The sequence below is a fragment of the Salmo salar genome, chromosome ssa15 (assembly GCF_905237065.1).
Source record: "Salmo salar chromosome ssa15, Ssal_v3.1, whole genome shotgun sequence".
Classification (NCBI taxonomy): domain Eukaryota; kingdom Metazoa; phylum Chordata; class Actinopteri; order Salmoniformes; family Salmonidae; genus Salmo; species Salmo salar.
This window is the reverse complement of record NC_059456.1, coordinates 68,808,770-68,826,930: the sequence shown is the minus strand read 5'-3', so window position 1 is coordinate 68,826,930 and position 18,161 is coordinate 68,808,770. Positions and strand designations below refer to the sequence as shown.

The 18,161-nt window shown below is 42.0% G+C and overlaps 2 protein-coding genes across 2 annotated transcripts; both read left to right on the top strand.

Annotated features, from left to right (window-relative positions):
- The first annotated feature begins 1,069 nt into the window (after positions 1 to 1,069).
- LOC106572335 (DNA (cytosine-5)-methyltransferase 3C-like) lies at positions 1,070 to 5,650 on the top strand. The gene is made up of 4 exons (XM_045695245.1): positions 1,070 to 1,340; positions 1,609 to 1,694; positions 2,716 to 2,785; positions 4,616 to 5,650. Exons 1-4 carry the CDS (start codon positions 1,233 to 1,235, stop codon positions 4,784 to 4,786), a joined length of 435 nt encoding a protein of 144 aa, XP_045551201.1. The 5' UTR covers positions 1,070 to 1,232; the 3' UTR covers positions 4,787 to 5,650.
- A 4,443-nt stretch (positions 5,651 to 10,093) lies between these two features.
- mapre1 (microtubule-associated protein, RP/EB family, member 1) lies at positions 10,094 to 18,161 on the top strand. The gene is given in 7 exon segments (NM_001139657.1): positions 10,094 to 10,184; positions 10,925 to 11,048; positions 11,248 to 11,393; positions 14,506 to 14,698; positions 15,048 to 15,151; positions 15,280 to 15,432; positions 15,900 to 18,161. Coding segments are annotated over 6 exon segments (768 nt in total). The 5' UTR covers positions 10,094 to 10,184; positions 10,925 to 10,927; the 3' UTR covers positions 15,951 to 18,161.

Here is an 18,161-nt window from a genome sequence, read left to right as displayed (position 1 = left end):
CGTCGACCAATCAAGGTTCTCTCACTGTTTGATGGGATTGGCACAGGTTAGCTGCAGTGCCGGAATTCCTGTATTCTGAATCTACAATTCTACTCTGTGTTGTCCTGATTTTCCAGAAAAGATTCTACTAATTTATCTTTTAATTCTACTGTTCTGATTCCGCTGTTATTTGTTCTGATTCTATTATGAAGATCTTACTGTGAACATTATTCTATTCTATGTTCTAATTCTACTGTTTTTGTACTGTTCTGGTTCTACGGTGGAAATTCTATTATACTCCTCTAAGGTCTAACGAGAAGAGGACCTTCTGAGTCTTTGCACATTAACACATAACCAGATTGTGAAGGAAGATGTGCGTCAGAATGGTTGTTAATGTGTTCTCATTTGACTCTCGGGTTACTTGGTGTTGAAAGAGCTGGGATTCAAGGTGGACAAATATGTGGCCTCAGAGATCTGTTCAGAGTTAATTGCTGTCTCCAAGATCAACCACGAAGTCAAGATCATACTGATGTCCGGCACGTACAGTATGGGGACTTCAATTCTGTTGTCTGGTTATGTGGGCACAGCGCATTTACTGACGATTTTAAACATTGTAGTACTAAAACCGCACTACTCTTATCCAATCCATATCTGGAAGTGGGGTCCGGTCGATCTGCTCATTGGTGGGAGCTCTTGCAACAATCTGTCCATCGTGAACCCAGCACGGAAGGGACTGTGGTATGTTCGGGACTTGAATAGATCAACTGACTTTTTTTTAAATGCATTTCCATACGCGTAGTGTAGCAGTGTTTCCCCTGGGATTTTTTTCAGCAGTGGCGGCAAGGCTAGCGGGGGAGGGGGGAATTGCTAATAGTGTTAGCGCAATGACATGCTAGCTGTTCCCATAGACCACTAGTCATTGGGCCAACGACTATCCATTTAAAAGTGCGTCTCGCCAGAAATAAATATATTTTTAAAAAATGACAATATTTTTTTTTACAGCGGTGGCAACAATTTAGCAAAGGTGCTAAATGAATATAGGGGGAACACAGGTTTAGTGCGGCTTGTAGACATTACCAGTAGAGGGCAGTGTATGAAAATGTGGTTCAGTTCAAATAGGCAAGTATAGTGCAACATACTGTTAGCTCTAATGCGGATATCAGTTCTGCAGTGTGGTTTAAGTGTTGCGCAAGGTCTAAATGGCATTGTTCACTGCCTAGCTACAGTGCATAACCCGACTATTCCCCTGTGTTATGGGTGCTTATTACATCTCTGTCAGTAGAGAGGACGGGCGGCCCGTTAGGTTGTTTGATAACGTGGTGTTCATGAACAACAAGGCCAACATCTTCCGCTTTCTGGTGGTTAGCTAGCCCCACTCACTCACTCTCCTCAGAACAATTGTATTGTGCTGCGTTCATGTGAAAGTCAGGGTTCAAGCTTTAAACAAGCGTTCCCCACTTATATTTATGAGTCTTGGTCTGGGTCTCCGAATGAACGGTTTTGAAGTCGGAAACTGTTATAATTCTGAGAGCACATGAACACAGCATCAGATCTCTCAATTTGGATGCAAATCATACTGTCTAAATATTCTGTAGTTTAGAACCCAACTAACTGATACTCTGTTGTCAGTGCAACCCAGTTCTGGTGGATGCGGTGAAAGTGAGCCCGGCCCTTAAAGCGCAATACTTCTGGGGCAGCATCCCTGGGATGAACAGGTATGTGTCTCCGCCCTGGACCAAACTTAACCATTCCGCTGATCCTTTCACATCAACCCCATTGATTCTTGAAACCTCAGATGAAAAGTGAATTCAATGCAGTTTATCAAATCCAACTTTATTTGTCACATGCGCCGAATACAACAAGTGTAGACCTTACCGTGAAATGCTTACTTACAAGCCCTTAACCAACAGTGCAGTTCAAGAAGAGTTAAGAAAATATTTACCTAATAAACTATAGTAAACAATTATAAAAATTAACACAATAAAATAACAATAACGAGGCTATATACAGGGGGTACCACCACTGAGTCAATGTGCGGGGATACAGGTTAGTCGAGGTCATTTGTACATGTAGATGGGGGTGAAGTGACTATGGATAGAAAATAAACAGCGAGTAGCAGCAGTGTACAAAACAAATGGAGGGGAGGGGGGGGTCAATGTAAATAGTCCGGTGGCCATTTGATTAATTGTTCAGCAGTCTTATGGCTTGGGGTAGAAGCTGTTTAGAAGCCTTTTGGTCCTAGACTTGGCGCTCCGGTACCAGTACATAGTCTTCTGATATGTGGGTGTTTGGAAAAACCCAGGACCACACCAGTGTGACATCATCTTTAGGCTCATCTCTCTCTGTTCATAAGAATAACTCACTGGTGACCCTGTCTGACTGATTCAAATTCTAATAAAATGTTATTTGTCACATAATTCGTAAACAACATGTGTAGGCTAACAGTGAAATGTTTACTTACAGGCCCTTCCCAACAATGCAGAGAGAAATAATAGAAAAGTAAAACACGTAATACTAAATAAACAATGAGTAACGATAACTTGGCTATATACATGGGGTACCAGTACCGAGTCGATGTGCAGGCGTACGAGGTAATTGAGGTAGATATGTGTAAAGAACTAGGAATGAAGTGACAGATAATGAACAGTAGCAACAGCGAATGTGATGATTATCTCCTTGGTGATGAGTCATCTTCCTGCCTTTAGAAATGGCCTTAGGTTTCTGATTCTGTTCTAGGCCCATCATCACATCACAGAACGACAAGGTCAATCTCCAAGACTTCCTTGAAAGGGGCAGAGTTGCCAAGGTCAGACAATTTTTCAAGTGCATTTTCTATTTAACCTTTATTTAACTAGGAAGTCCCAATCTGATCCTCTTTGGTTGTTTTCAAACATTGTTGTCCTGTTTTTTCCATTTTAATTTGAGTTACAGTGCCTTGCAAAAGTATTCATCCCCTTGGCATTTTTCCTATTTTGTTGCATTACAACCTGTAATCTAAATTGATTTTTATTTGGATTTCATGTAATGGACATACACAAAATAGTCAAAATTGGTGAAGTGAAATTAAAATATTAACTTGTTTCAAAAAATTCTACTAAAATTAAAAATAGAAAAGTGGTATTCACCCCCTTTGCTACTAAGCTCCTAAATAAGATCTGGTGCAACCAATTACCTTCAGAAGTCACATAATTAGTTACATAAAGTCCACCTGTGTGCAATCTAAGTGTCACATGATCTGAGTGTTTATATACACCTGTTCTGAAAGACCCCAGAGTCTGCAACACCACTAAGCAAGGGGCACCATGAAGACCAAGGAGCTCTCCAAACAGGTCAGGGACAAAGTTGCGGCCAAGTACAGATCAGGGTTGGGTTATAAAAAAATCAGAAACTTTGAACATCCCAGAGCACCATTAAATCCATTATTAAAAAATGGAAAGAATAATGCACCACAACAAACCTGCCAAGAGAGAGCCGCCCACAAAACTCACAGACCAGGCAAGGAGGGCATTAATCAGAGGCAACAAAGAGACCAAAGATAACCCTGAAGGAGTTGCAAAGCTCCACAGCGGAGATTAGAGTATCTGTCCATAGGACCACTTTAAGCCGTACACTCCACAGAGCTGGGCTTTACGGAAGAGTGGCCAGAAAAAATATATTGCTTAAAGAAAAAAATAAGCAAACACGTTAGGTATTTGCCAAAGGGCATGTGGGAGACTCCACAAACATATGGAAGAATGTACTCTGGTCAGATGAGACTAAAATTGAGCTTTTTGGCCATCAAGGAAAACGCTATGTCTGGCACAAACCCAACACCTCTCATCACCCTGAGAACATCATCCCCACAGTGAAGCATGGTGGTGGCAGCATGTTTTTCATCTGCAGGGCCTGGGAAACTGGTCAAAAGTGAAGGAATGATGGATGGCGCTAAATACAGGGAAATTCTTGAGGGAGACCTATTTCAATCTTCCAGAGATTTGAGACTGGGACAGAGGTTCACCTTCCAGCAGGACAATGACCCTAGGCATACTGCTAAAGCAACACTCAAATGGTTTAAGGGGAAACATTTAAATGTCTTGGAATGGCCTAGTCAAACCCAAACCTCAATCCAATTGAGAATCTGTGGTATGACTTAGATTGCTGTACACCAGCAGAAGCCATCCAACTTGAAGGAGCTGGAGCAGTTTTGCCTTGAAGAATGGGCAAAACTCCCAGTGGCTAGATGTGCCAAGCTTATAGAGACATACCCAAAGAGACTTGCAGCTGTAGTTGCTGCAAAAGTGGCTCTACAAGTATTGACTTTGAGGGGGTGTATAGTTATGCATGCTCAAGTTCAGTTTTTTAGTCTTATTTCTTATTTGCTTCACAATAAAAAATATTTTGCATCTTCAAAGTGGTAGGCATGTTGTGTAAATCAAATGATACACCCCCCCCGCAAAAAAATCTATTTTAATTCCAGGTTGTAAGGCAACAAAATAGGAAAAATGCCAAGGGGGGTGAATACTTTCGCAAGCCACTGTATTCTAACCCTCTTTCTTTGGAACCTGTAGCTGTCTGTCTTTGGAACCTGTAGCTGTCTGCATTTCCTGGTGTCTTACGTTCTTGTTTTCCTTTGTTTCGTTTATATTCTATTGCACAGTTCACAAACGTGAGGACAATCCCCACCAACTCAAACTCTCTCAAGCAGAACAAAGATGTTGGCAAGGTCCCGGTATCAGAGAAAGGCGTGGATGACATGTGGATCACAGTGCTAGAAAAGGAGGCATTTTTAAAATGTAGCATTTCATTTATTCTCACTTTTATTTCTTGAAATTCAGCTGAAATGAAAGGTCAACTGCCCCTTAGGCCGTTCAAAACCAAAGAAGTTGGTTCTATGTCGCATCGATACGAGTCAGAAACATTAATTCTACACTCTGACTTTTTTTCCCAAAAGGGTTCATCGGCTGTCCCCATAGGAGAACCCTTTTTGGTTCCATGTAGAACCCTTTTGGGTCCATGTAGACACCTTTGTGGAAAGGGTTCTACCTGAAGCCAAAATAGGTTCTTCAAAAGGGTTCTCTTATTGGGACAGCTGAAGAACATTTACGTTCTAGAGTGTAGTGTCAAAATTGACTGCAAAGTTGTAAATGGGATAATTTTGGTCATAAAGTCAGTTTTGTCCAAAGCAGAGTTTTTTTTGTAAATGAGTTCGTCACGACTTACTGGAGGTTGGTTATGGATTATGATCATGGCCACTTGCCCAGTGCCCAGTAACACGGGAGAAGCATCTGTGCTGCGTGCACTCTATCCAATCATAGTAGCCAAAACCTCCAGACAGTGAGACAAACCTTCCCATTACACAGAGCCTAAGACTTGCTTACATAAGACAACACGTCGCCAACGTTATGTTGAAATAACCCTTGGCCCTAAGCCCTTTATGGAGTGGCCATTTGCTGATATGTTTGATAGTGTCAATCACTCCAGTCTGCCACTTGTTGGGGGCAAAATTAGAATTGAGATGATCAAAGTGCACTTTTATCCCAACTGTAACATGTCAATATTGCAAAACACATTCGTGAGCATCTTATGTCCCCCACAACCTGTTTTGTAACATGATTCCTTATGAAACACTGCTAGACAGACACATACTCTGGTAATAGATAGTGAGAAAGTTGTACAAAACAAAACGGCACTAAAGCACACACGTCACCACTCGCCAGTGACTTGATAAACTAATTGTGGCCTGGCTGCTCAATGTGCCTGCTAGCTACTACTTGTAAGCTTCATTGACAAACACAGAGTTCGATCTTAGCTAGCTAGCAAGTGATTTTGGGCACTGATAAACAGCTTATACTTTATTTACGATAGTTTGACAGCTTGCGGATGATGACGTTGTTCTCAGAAATCAGTCCTGAGCACGCAGACAGACTTTCCTGACTTGATAGGCTGCATGCAGTGCACTGACTAGTTTTTCATGCACATGTTTTTACCTGAGAAATACTACACCAAAAACCTTAGCTAGAATTGCACGATTAACACCTCTTCTGCAAAAACATCGAAATTAATGACAAATTAAGAAATCTATTTTCAGGAAGTGACTATTTTGAGGACGTGGCTATGTTGTTGCTTGCTACGGTGACAAACGACAGGGTACAATATGTGAACATTACACATCCACATCAAACCTCACCCCAAGACAACTCTCGTTTGGCTTCAGTCATGGCTGCTAGCATTTCTTAATGAGCAATCTTCAAAACGAGGCCTAATCAGGAAGCGCAGTCACTCTTTAACAATTTTCACTTCCCTTCTGCCTGTCACTTCAAGGATCTTCGGCTTCCCCAAGCACATCTAGTTCCTCAGCGACAGAGATGGGGGAGAGGTCAATGGCTGGCCCTTCATGGTGTAACCCCCTGGAGTGACAGTTGGGTTCAGCAAGGACGCTTAAACTAGACATACATTAGACAACGATAAAAATCTTGACATCTTGGGAGCACTCCCATTATGGGAATCGTCTGCATAATCTTGTCATCCTGAAGTCTGTGACCGGTGTGCTCACGTTACACGAGTTTACTCACATTGCAACCTGTCTAGACCCCTCCCTGTCCCACGATTTCCAGATGTGTCGTATCGACCGTGATTTTAAGACTTGTCATCATTGCCCCCGAGCAACGAAGACCAAGTTGCAGAAGTCGCATTGTAGCACACCGCTCACTATACAAGATACGACGAAAATATCTGTCATGTCAAATTATTGGGACCTAAGATGCAGATGAGGAGATTGCCAGATGCATAAATGCACCTCTTTTATGCGACCTACGACTATATGATTTACCTGCTATTCCAGAAATTTGTTGTGGATCCCAAATCGTTGCAAGTTTAAAATGGTCTGAAGGGACCTGAAAATAGCTGTGCAGCGACGGTTCCCATCCAGCCTGATAGAGCTTGGGAGGATCTGCAGAGAAGAATGGGAGAAACTCCCCAAATACAGGTGTGTCAAGCCTGTAGCGTCATACCCAAGAAGACTCGAGGCTGTAATCGCTGCCAAAGGTGTTTCAACAGAGTATAGAGTAAAGGGTCTGAGTACTTATGTAAATGTTATATTTATGTTTTGTATTTTTTATACATTTGAAAAATATCTGGAAAACTGCTTTTGCTTTGTCATTATGGGGTATTGGGTGTAGATTGATGAGGGGGAAAAAACAATTTAATACATTTTAGAATAAGGCTGTAACGTTACAAAATGTGGGAAAAGTCAAGGGGTCTGAATACTTTCTGAATGCACGGTATATCTTTGTAAATAGAACTGCAATTGTTATTGTATGATAATAATGTAAATAATTTGGACAACTATTGAGTGTTTTTAAATGGTTCCTTGATTGTGTGAAAGAAGGCATTTGACAGAATCATGTGTAATTCACAAAATCTATACTATGGCGTTAAACTATATGTCCTATTTTGTTAATTTAAATGATTAATACAAATATTTGTTTTTATTTTTTATGCCATGGCTGTATTTTATGGTAACAAATCAATTGCATTGGGTGATTCCACAAATGGCAACTGTGATATAAGAAATGGCAATTTTGTGATATAAATGTAATAATCCAAATATATTCTTATAGTAATTCATATATACTGAAGAAAAATATAAACACAACATGAAACTATTTAAAAGATTTTACTGAGTTACAGTTCATATAAGGAAGTAGGTTAATTTAAATGAATTAATTAGGCTCTAATCTATGGATTTCACATGACTGGGAATACAGATATGCATCTGTTGGTCACAGATACCTTTAACAAAAAAAGGTAGGGGCGTGGATCAGAAAACCAGTCAGTATCTGGTGTGACCACCATTTGCCTCATGAAGCGTGACACATCTCCTTCACATAGAGTTAATCAGGCTGTCGCTTGTTGCCTGTGGAATGTTGTCCCATTCCTCTTCAATGGCTGTGCTGGATATTGGCGGGAACTGGAACACGCCGTCGTACAGATTGATCCAGAGCATCCCAAACATGCTCAATGGGTGACATAGTATTCAGGCCTTGGAAGAACAGGGACATTTTCAGCTTTCAGGAATTGTGTAATAATGCCTGCGTCATGGGACCGTGCATTATCATGCTGAAACATGAGGTGACGTCGGCGAATGATTGGCACGACAGTGGGCCTCAGGATCTTGTCACGATATCTCTGTGCATTCAAATTGCCATCGATAAAATGCAATTGTGTTTGTTGTCCGTAGCTTATGCCTGCCCATACCGTAACCCCACCGCCACCATGGGGCACTCTGTTCACAACATTGAAATCAGCAAACCGCTCACCCACACGACGCCATACACGTGGTCTGCAGTTGAGGCCTGTTAGACGTTCTGCCAAATTCTCAAAAAGGTTGGCTTATGGTAGAGAAATGAACATTCAATTCTCTGGCAACAGCTCTGACATTACTGCAGGCAGCATGCCAATTGCATACACCCTCAAAACTTGAGACATCTGTGACTTTGTTGTATGACAAAACTGCACATTATAGTTGCCTTTTATTGTCCCCAGCACAAGGTGCACCTGTGTAATGATCATGCTGTTTAAACAGCTTCTTGATATGCTACAATTTGAGAGAAATAAGCTTTTTGTCAGTATGGATAATTTCTGGGATCTTTTATTTCAGCTCATGAAATATGGGACCAACACTTTACATGTTGCATTTATATTTTTTATAAGTTAAACTGCTATACTTGCCCACAAGATCATCGGGTCAAATATTCACATTTGAGCCAGGCCTACCTCAAAGCAGCGAGCCGTGCAGCACTGGGAACAAACACTGTTCTTTCATCATAATGAGCTCCAAATGGAATGTCTTCACTGGAAATGTCCCAATGTCCATGTAGATAATTATCTAATTTGTGTGTTTCTCTTGCTCTTCTCTCTCTCATTTTCTGCATCCGTGCATACATTGCATTGTGAGTGTGTAGGGTTATGTCTCGTGAAAAGAGGCTATTCAGATGAAATGTCCCTTTCATAGCACAAAGGAGCCTTTGGTGACTACATTACAACCAAATAGGAGAATAAAGGGTTGAAAGGGATGAAGTCACTGTGATAGTACATTTGAGATACAACTTTAGCAGTTCAAGGATTGGAGGGAAGCATGCATGCCTTTCCCAACATAAAGTAGAATTAGACCACTGTCAAACTCTGTGCCACAGTTGTAAAGAAATTATGTAAAGTAAAAGTGTTTCAAATCATATTTGTCACATACCTCATAAACAACAGGTGTAGACTAACAGTGAAATACTTACTTACCTAGAAATCAGAGAGAAAAATAAAAAAAATCACAAGGAATAAATACACAATGAGTAACTTGGCTATACACAGGGTACCAGTGCTGAGTTGATGTACAGGGGTATGAGGTAATTGAGGTAGATATGTACATACAGGTAAGGGTAAAGTGACTAGGTAACAGGGTAAATAATAAGCAGTAGCAGCAGCATTTGAGTCAAAATAGTGCAAAAAAAGGGGGTGGCTGGGGTCAATGCAGGTAGTCCAGGTAGCTATTTGGTTAACTATTTAGCAGTCGTATGGCTTGAGGTTAGAAGCTGTTCAGTGTCCTGTTGGTTTGAGACTTGGTGCATTGGTTTCTGCTTGCCATGCAGATCGGTAGGAGGGAGAACAGTCTATAACATGGCTGGAGTCTTTAAGAATCTTTAGGGCCTTCCTCTGACACAGCTTGTTATAGAGGTCCTGGATGCCAGTGTTTCAAATGACTATGATGCCTGTAGTAATAATAATGTATAAAGGTTGGTTGATACAGAAAGCGTTAGTCTAGCCCAGCGTTGTAGCTGTGTAGTGCTAGGGCAAAAAAACAAAACGTGCACCGAGTTAGTGAAACCCTGTTCTAGCCCAATGACTGTAGGTCTAGCCTCGCCCAAGCTGCTCCGATCAGTGCTATTTAGAATCCTTGGGACGTCCCTACCCTAACCATTTTACATTTCAACTTCAATGTGGTAGGGACGTCCCAAGGATTCCACATAGCACCGACCAAGCTGCTCCCCAGCTCTACGCACGCAGTCGCGCTGAAAGGAGTCAACCCGCTGTCGCCGGCATATTGAACTCGGAACTGGCTACCAGGAGAAGAAAAGAGTAGGAAACATTGACGTCTGTATTTTATATGAGAAACAGTTTACGTTTAATCAATATATTAGCAACACCTAGAGTTCTGAAAGCCATTCCAAAACAAGGTAAGTATTTTGTTTGCCATTTGCATTTAGCTAGCTAGCTGTATAGTTAGGCGGGGGCGCAGAGACCGGGGAGGCTTGAATGCGTCTGTCGTTGGGAGTCTAGCTGTAGCACGCTAGCCTTATGAGTTGGGCAGGGGAAATGTTGGTAGCTAGCCATCCAGTATAAGTCAGCTGACATAGTTATTTAACTAGCTAACGTTAGTTTACTCACTAGTTAGCTAACTATTTAAATATAACTAGCTAACATGTCTAATATTCAAACGTCCGCTAACTTGATACAGTAACGTTTGCTAGTTCAAAAAGCTATGTGGTAACTTAGCTAAGTTAGCTACCTTGCTAGCTATTTAGCGCATACTAGCAGGCTTGCTGGTGGTGTTATAACTAGCTAGTAAGCTAACGCTGGCTCTGATTACCTTGGTACTAGCTGACTACTGTTGTTAGCCTTTTCAGGCCCACCCTACCTAGTTAGCTAACGGTATCTGGCATGCAAGACAGGTCAGAGACGGTACAATCTGTAGCTAGTAGTACTGATTTTATTAGGCAAAACTGGCTGCAGCATTCGTCCACTAATTTTTCCCTGAAATTATCGTTTCTCCTCATTTCAGGAATGGTAACCCACTGAACCAGTGCTAGGTCCCCACCTGTTGTGCCTCTGACATGATTACTAGCTAGTAACTTTGAATTGTGCTTTTTCTAACGTGACATAAACTTAAACAAATCTCTCCATTGTGCTTCAACAGACAATGGCTGTGAACGTTTACTCAACCTCAGTGTGCAGTGACAATTTGAGTCGTCATGACATGCTTGCATGGATTAATGAATCGTTACAGATCAACCTTACCAAGATAGAGCTGTTATGTTCAGGTGAGTGGCAGGGTATGGATGGCACAAATGCAATTGTTCTTGCATTACATCATACGGCAGATTGCTTATACTTGAGTAAATTAAAGTAAATCCTATAATTGATGTAGCCTAAAGGTTTAGCCTAGTTTCCTTTTGTGTGATCCAAGAGGAATAGTTCGATATGCTTTGTGATGACCCCTGGTGTGTCTGTCTTCTAAAGGTGCAGCCTACTGCCAGTTCATGGATATGCTTTTTCCCGGCTGTGTGCCTTTGAAGAAAGTCAAATTTGCTGCAAAACTAGAGCATGAATTCATTCACAACTACAAGATCTTGCAAGCTGGCTTCAAAAGAATGGGTGTTGACAAAGTAAGTAGGCTATTCTATTTTCCCTCTCAGCATAGCCTAGGCTGTAGAGCAGTGGAATTCAAACTTTTTCAGTGTGAACTCCATTTTTTTTCCCCACCAGAATTTATGGGGAACCAATTTGTCCCCAATCATTTCTCCAAAACCACACCCCCAAATCTAATAATACAACCATAAAATACATACATTTCGATTTTTACATTGACAAATAACCTTCAATTCATTGCATTTTAATCTCTTATCAAAAGGAAAATAAACACATTTCCTCAGTAAAAAAAAATATATTAAAAAAAGCATTTGTTGTCCCATACAATAATCTGTTCTCTTAGTTTAAAAATAATATTTTTGGTGACCCCACTGCAGTTCCCCGTGACCGTGACTTTGAATGCTACTGCTCTAGTCTACATCCAGAGCTGTACCTATTTGCCGGGCTACGTATATTTGTTTGTTCATCTGTTGAACCGGTTGCTTTTGAAGCATATGTATCTATTAATTATTTTGCTTCCTGTCTTTACCATGTGTTGTCTTGCAATATATTAACCATTCAATATCACCACCAAGTGCGTACAGGAATTCATACAATCAAAAGACATGGCCTACTTGTCTCTCTTAGATGTTCTCTTAACCTAATATCCTAATCTTTGGCTTCTCATTTGGATTTCGACATCTGAGTTGCCCATTGTGTGTGTGTGTAATCATTACGGCGATTCTGTTGAAAAACGTTTTGCACAAACCATTTACTCCAAACGGAAAATGCAAACAAGTTTCTATTGGAGAAATTCAGGTAGGTCCCGCCCTGTTTTTTTCAGTTTGCTTCCGTTTTGGTTTTTAAACTGTACAGTTCCCTGCTTTATACTTCTCTGGCACTGCTTGCTAATTGTTTCCTGCTGAGCTAGCATGGCCTCTGTCTACTGTGGCTCACTGATATTTACTTTCCTGTGCCAGAAGCGAGGGGACTGTTGGCATCCTATAAAGACTCCACTCTGTTAGTTAGTCATTAGTTCTCATCCAGTAGTTGGATGGCGTATTTGTTGGCTTCTGCTACTGCACAGTCGAGTGTGTGAGATGAGCAAAAAATTGAGTCTGGATTTTCTCCCTTCAAGTGTCATGACGAAGTCCCTCAAATCAAATTTTATTTGTCACATGCAGATGTTAATGCGAGTGTAGCGAAATGCTTGTCCTTCTAGTTCCGACAGTGCAGTAATATTTAACAATTCCCCAACAACTACCTAATACACACAAATCTAAAGGGGTGAATGAGAATATGTCTGGGTCTCAATTTAGGCAGCAGCCTCTCTTGAGTTAGTGATTGCTGTTTAGCAGTCTGACGACCTTGAGATTGAAAAACAGCTTCTAGCTCTCGTTCCCAGCTTTGACGCACCTGTACTGACCTCCCCTTCTGGAAGATAACGGTGTGAAACGGCAGTGGCTCGGGTGGTTGACGTCCTTGATGATGTTTTTGGCCTTCCTGTGACATCGGGTGCTGTAGGTGTCATGGAGGGCAGGTAGTTTGCCCCCGGTGATGCGTTGTGCAGACCGCACCACCCTCTGGAGAGCCTTGCGGTTGAGGGCGGTGCAGTTGCCGTACCAGGCGGTGATACAGTCCGACAGGATGCTCTCGATTGTGCATCTATAGAAGTTTGTTAGGGTTTTGGGTGACAAGCCACATTTCTTCAGCCTCCTGTGGTTGAAGAGGCCCTATTGCGCCTTCTTCACAACACTGTCTCTGTGGGTGGACCATTTAAGTTTGTCTGTGATGTGTACGCCCAGGAACTTAAAACTTTCCACCTTCTCCACTGCTGTCCCGTCGATGTGGATAAGGGGATGCTCCCTCTGCTGTTTCCTGAAGTCCACGATCATCTCCTTTGTTTTGTTGACGTTGAGTGAGAGGTTATTTTCCTGACACCACACTCTGAGTGCCCTCACCTCCTCCCTGTAGGCTGTCTCGTTGTTGTTGGTGATAAGGCCCACTACTGTTGTGTCATCTGCAAACTTGATGATTGAGTTTGAGGCGTTCACCCAGTCGTGGGTGAACAGGGAGTACAGGAGGGGACTGAGCACGCACCCTTGTGGGGCCCCAGTGTTGAGGGTCAGCGAAGTGGAGATGTTTCTTACCTTCATCACCTGGGGGCGGTCTGTCAAAGTCCAAGACCCAGTTGCACAGGGTGAGGTTGAGACCCAGGGCCTACAGCTTGATGATGATTTTGGATGGTACTATGGTGTTGAATGCTGAGCTGGTGTCAATGAACAGCATTCATACATAGGTATTCCTTTTGTCCAGATGGGATAGGGGAGTGTGATGGCGATTGCGTCGTCTGTGGACCTATTGGGGCGGTAAGCAAATTGAAGTGGGTCTAGGGTGGCCAGTAAGGTGGAGGTGATATGACCTTGACTAGTCTCTCGACGGACTTCATGATGACGGAAGTTAGAGCTACGGGGCCGTAGTCATTTAGTTCAGTTATCTTTGCCTTCTTGGGTACAGGAACAATGGTAGCCATCTTGAAGCATGTGGGGACAACAGACTGGGATAGGGAGAGATTGAATATGTCCATAAACACACCAGCCAGCTGCTCTGCACATGCTCTCCGAATGCGGCTAGGGATGCCGTCTGGGTCAGCAACCCTGCGAGGGTTAACAAGTTTAAATGTTTCACTCATGTCAGCCATGGAGAAGGAGAGGGGCGAGGTTGCAGTCCTTGTTACCGGGCTGCGACGGTGGCACGGTATTATCCTCAAAGCGGGCAAATAAGGTGTTTAGTTTGTCTGGAAGCGTGACTCTCCGTGATGTGGCTGGATTTTTTTTTTTCTAGTGTGTGTGCTTTCCTGTAGACCCTGCCACATACATCTGGTGTCTGAGCCGTCGAATTGCGACTCCACCTTGTCCCTGAACTGGCATTTTGCTTGTTTGATTGCCAGTACAGGGACAAGGTGGAGTCGCAATTCAACGGCTCCTCCTAGTCTGTGTTCTATCCATATTCATTCAGCATTTAACGGTAGTCACCTCTGCAATGCATGTTTAGGCTAAATCAGCTGTCTGGCGTTGACATCCACTAGTGTTTATCTAACCCATTTTTGTGGTGTTGAATCCACTAACATGGTGTTTTGTTCCTCTCAAGATCATCCCTGTTGACAAGTTGATAAAAGGCAAGTTCCAGGACAACTTTGAGTTTGTGCAGTGGTTCAAGAAGTTCTTTGACGCCAACTACGATGGGAAAGAGTACGACCCTGTGGAGGCTCGCCAGGGCCAAGACACCATGCCCAGTCCTGCCGTGTCTGCCCTCAACAAACCCAAGAAGATCCTCAATGCTGGTGAGTGGTGGCTCAGCCTGTGCCATGATTTGTATTTTATTTTCACTGTACAATTAAAAAAAAAAAGTTTTTTTATTTTGTATTTTTTTTAGGAGTGGTTCCCCTAGATAATGTTCCAGGCAGGGCACAAAGGCCCCAAAAATCAACATCTTGAGACCTTTTGAACTAAAATTGTCAATCGAAAGCAACTAAAACCAAATTGTTCTGGGTTGGAGGGAGAATAGAAACACTAAGAGAAACTGACTGCTGTAAGCAGTCTAGAGATGATTCTTTCCATATTGAAATCTACTGAGCTTGTCGATAACAACCTCTCCCCATCTCATTCTAATTAGTTGCTTGTTCCCCTCAGCACCCCAGCGGGCAGCAGTTGCCAAGGTAGCACCCAAAATGGCGCCCAGCTCGGCACGAAGACCAGGGGCTGGTGATGAGGAGCGGGCCGAACTCATCCAGGAGGTACTGTCATCCATCCTTCCATTCATGTGCCTTGACATGTATTAGAAAAATCAATTGCTGTATTCACATATGGTTTGACTGAAGTTGTAGCAAAAGTTCAGATATACATCTTGCCCCTTCCCTCCCAGGTGAATATACTGAAGTCCACCATCCAGGACATGGAGAAGGAGCGGGACTTCTATTTTGGCAAACTGAGGAACATTGAGCTCATCTGCCAAGAGAAGGAAGGAGAGGGCGACCCCACACTGCAGAGGATTGTAGATATACTCTACGCCACAGACGTGAGTTTAGTAGACATTACACGCAAAGTCTCACGGGTCAACTTCAGCTTTCTTAGATTTTAAGCCTGTGTTTTGGTTCAAGCAACTGCTGATGCCCTCTAAAATTCCATCTGTGGAATGGCATGTAATGTAGCTCAAGCGGAATGCTAAAGTACGCTCGTACAGCTTGGACAAACTGTGCTGTATCCCTCCATCAGGCCACGCATGATTGGTTCAGCCTGTCAACTCATTAATCTGAGTCAAATAAATGTAAAAACACTGGTACGCTTGATTTAGTGTAGTTTGCACTTTTGGCACTATTCCATTTGTGCCTCTGCCAGGCAAATCAAACGCTGCGTAAGTGTTTTAAAAAGTATTTGACACATGTCAGGTTTAGATCAAAATGTGAGTATTTCGACTATGCAGAGTTCTGTAACATATCTAAGCTGATAATATCCTCCTCTTTATCCGTCTGTCTGTGCTTTCAGGAGGGCTTCGTCATACCGGACGCTGAGTCAGAGGACCACGAGGAGTTCTAATGTTCAAGACTGGATCATGCGACTTTTAATACTACCCCCCCACCCCTTCAATCAGCTACAACTGCTCCCATCCTCACCCTGCGTACCACACCCTAAACATCCAGATCATGTTATTCATTGCTTGGTCTCTGAATAGACTATATCAAAAATATTTTTTGTCTGTCAAATCAAGTTGAAATAAGTAGTGTGAAGTACCTCTGAAGCCCCTTCTTCGGGTCATCCTATTGGCCTGTGCCAGGGTCGGTCTTGGCATCATGTTGGAAGAAGGCGACTATTTTGGCTCTCTATTTGGGTCCAGAAGAGTGAGCTGTCAGTCTGTAAGATTCCGCTTTTTTTCTTGGTCTTTTCCCTAATTTTCTGTCTCTTCCAGGAATTGGAGTTAAAAGTTCATTGGCACCTGCACTCACTTTTGTACGTTGTATTTTTCTTAGTTTACTTGTTTCCCAAATTAGCCCAGTTTTTCCCACATGTATATTGTTTTATGGGTCTGAGAAAATGTACTAAGTTCCTAATAATTTCAATAGAGAAAGTGTTTTAGATGGGTTCAGTGGGTGGCTATTGTACTTATTGTGGAACAATTGTTTTCTTCACCAACCACAACTCTCATATTTCACAATTCTTTAATTTGGTCTCATCCAGTTTGGAGATTAACCTGTTTTAAATAGTGCTATTCTTTATTCCAGGAAAGTTTATTTATTTCTCAAAGATACAGGACAGCTCATAACATGACAATATTTAATGCTGAAGAAACATGTTAGAACTACAAGTTTACGGTGGAATACTTTGTGCGTGATTTATCTGTTTTGTTTGTCTCTTGGATGTTGGAAGGCATGTGCACTGTGGATACCAGAAACTCCCCTGGTCCCAAGCCCATCCCAAACTACCTGCTTTGGGTTTTTTGGCTTTTCTCCCGATATGTCAGTTGGCAGGGGATAGAAGTTTTAACTTGATTTAGCCGCTAGTGTCTAATTCATCCTCATAGGGAATGCGAAAGGTGAGTGACTTTGCTGGGGGTTTTTCCGATTTCTACTTACTCAACAAACAAACAAACAAAATACTCCTGGTTCTGTAGCATGTTTTAACACTCCAGTTGTGAGTTTGAATCTGTTTTGATCATGTAGCAACTGCACCAGTGACAGGTTCTAAGGCCCAAAACGCTGATATGCAAATAGAACTCCCAGTCTGCGCTATAAGATCAGATAATTTTTTTGAATTGCTTTATTCTTAATCAGTTTTTTTTTTTTTTCATAAAAAATACTTTTAATAACCTACATAGATGTGACTTTGATGTATTTTTTTTTGGGCAGATGTTTGTAATACGATTTAAAGTATTGTAATTTAAGCTCTTAACAAATTTTTTTTTCTCTGCTGCTCTGAAATAAAGATGTGTAGAGAATCTGGCAGAAGCTTGGGTATTTTAAGCTGTTATATAGACTTTCAGTCTTCCGGTTATACAAAAGCCAATGACATTTTTATACCGTTGATGGTTCATTGATGTGTTCTGAATTTATTGGTGTACTTAATCTAACGGGTGCTGCCCAACTTTTGAATGAAATACCTTCATAGAAATGACCTCTCCAATGATTAGCAATACATAACTGTTCAGTCCAATGTATTGCCTCCTTGCAGGGCTCGTTAAATAATGTGTTATAAATTGTACAATAATGCGACAATGGGAGCAGCAATAGGATCAATTGGTTGCGCTTAGCGAGACATCATTCGCTTTTCATGATGGGGATTTTCTGATGCTGATTTAGGTAATTGCCCATTTGGTTTGGAGTCCACATGGGAGCAGCACACGTTTTAACATTGCAGGGTACTTCAGTCATCAAGGCACTAAAACAGGCCCTTTCTATTCCTTCGACACTGACAGGCCAAGTTTGAATGTCGTGCAAAATCCTTACTCGTGCCTGGTGTCATAATTCGAATTTTCTGTTACGTTTGTCTATTGCTTAATCAGGATCACAACCCTAATTCAATGTGCCAACTTTTTGGGCATAGCCACTTCTGGAATGTATTGGGGCATGAACGTGTATATTTGATACACAGAGATGCTAATTGTGACGATGATCCTTTTCAGCAGATTCCATAGCGCTGAGCGATTTAGTGCTTTTCGAGGGTCGGTTCGATTATTAGAAAACAATCACAGATTTTGGTTTTGATTATTTGGGGTGAATGCTGTAACAACACAGAATAAAACAATTAAGTCCC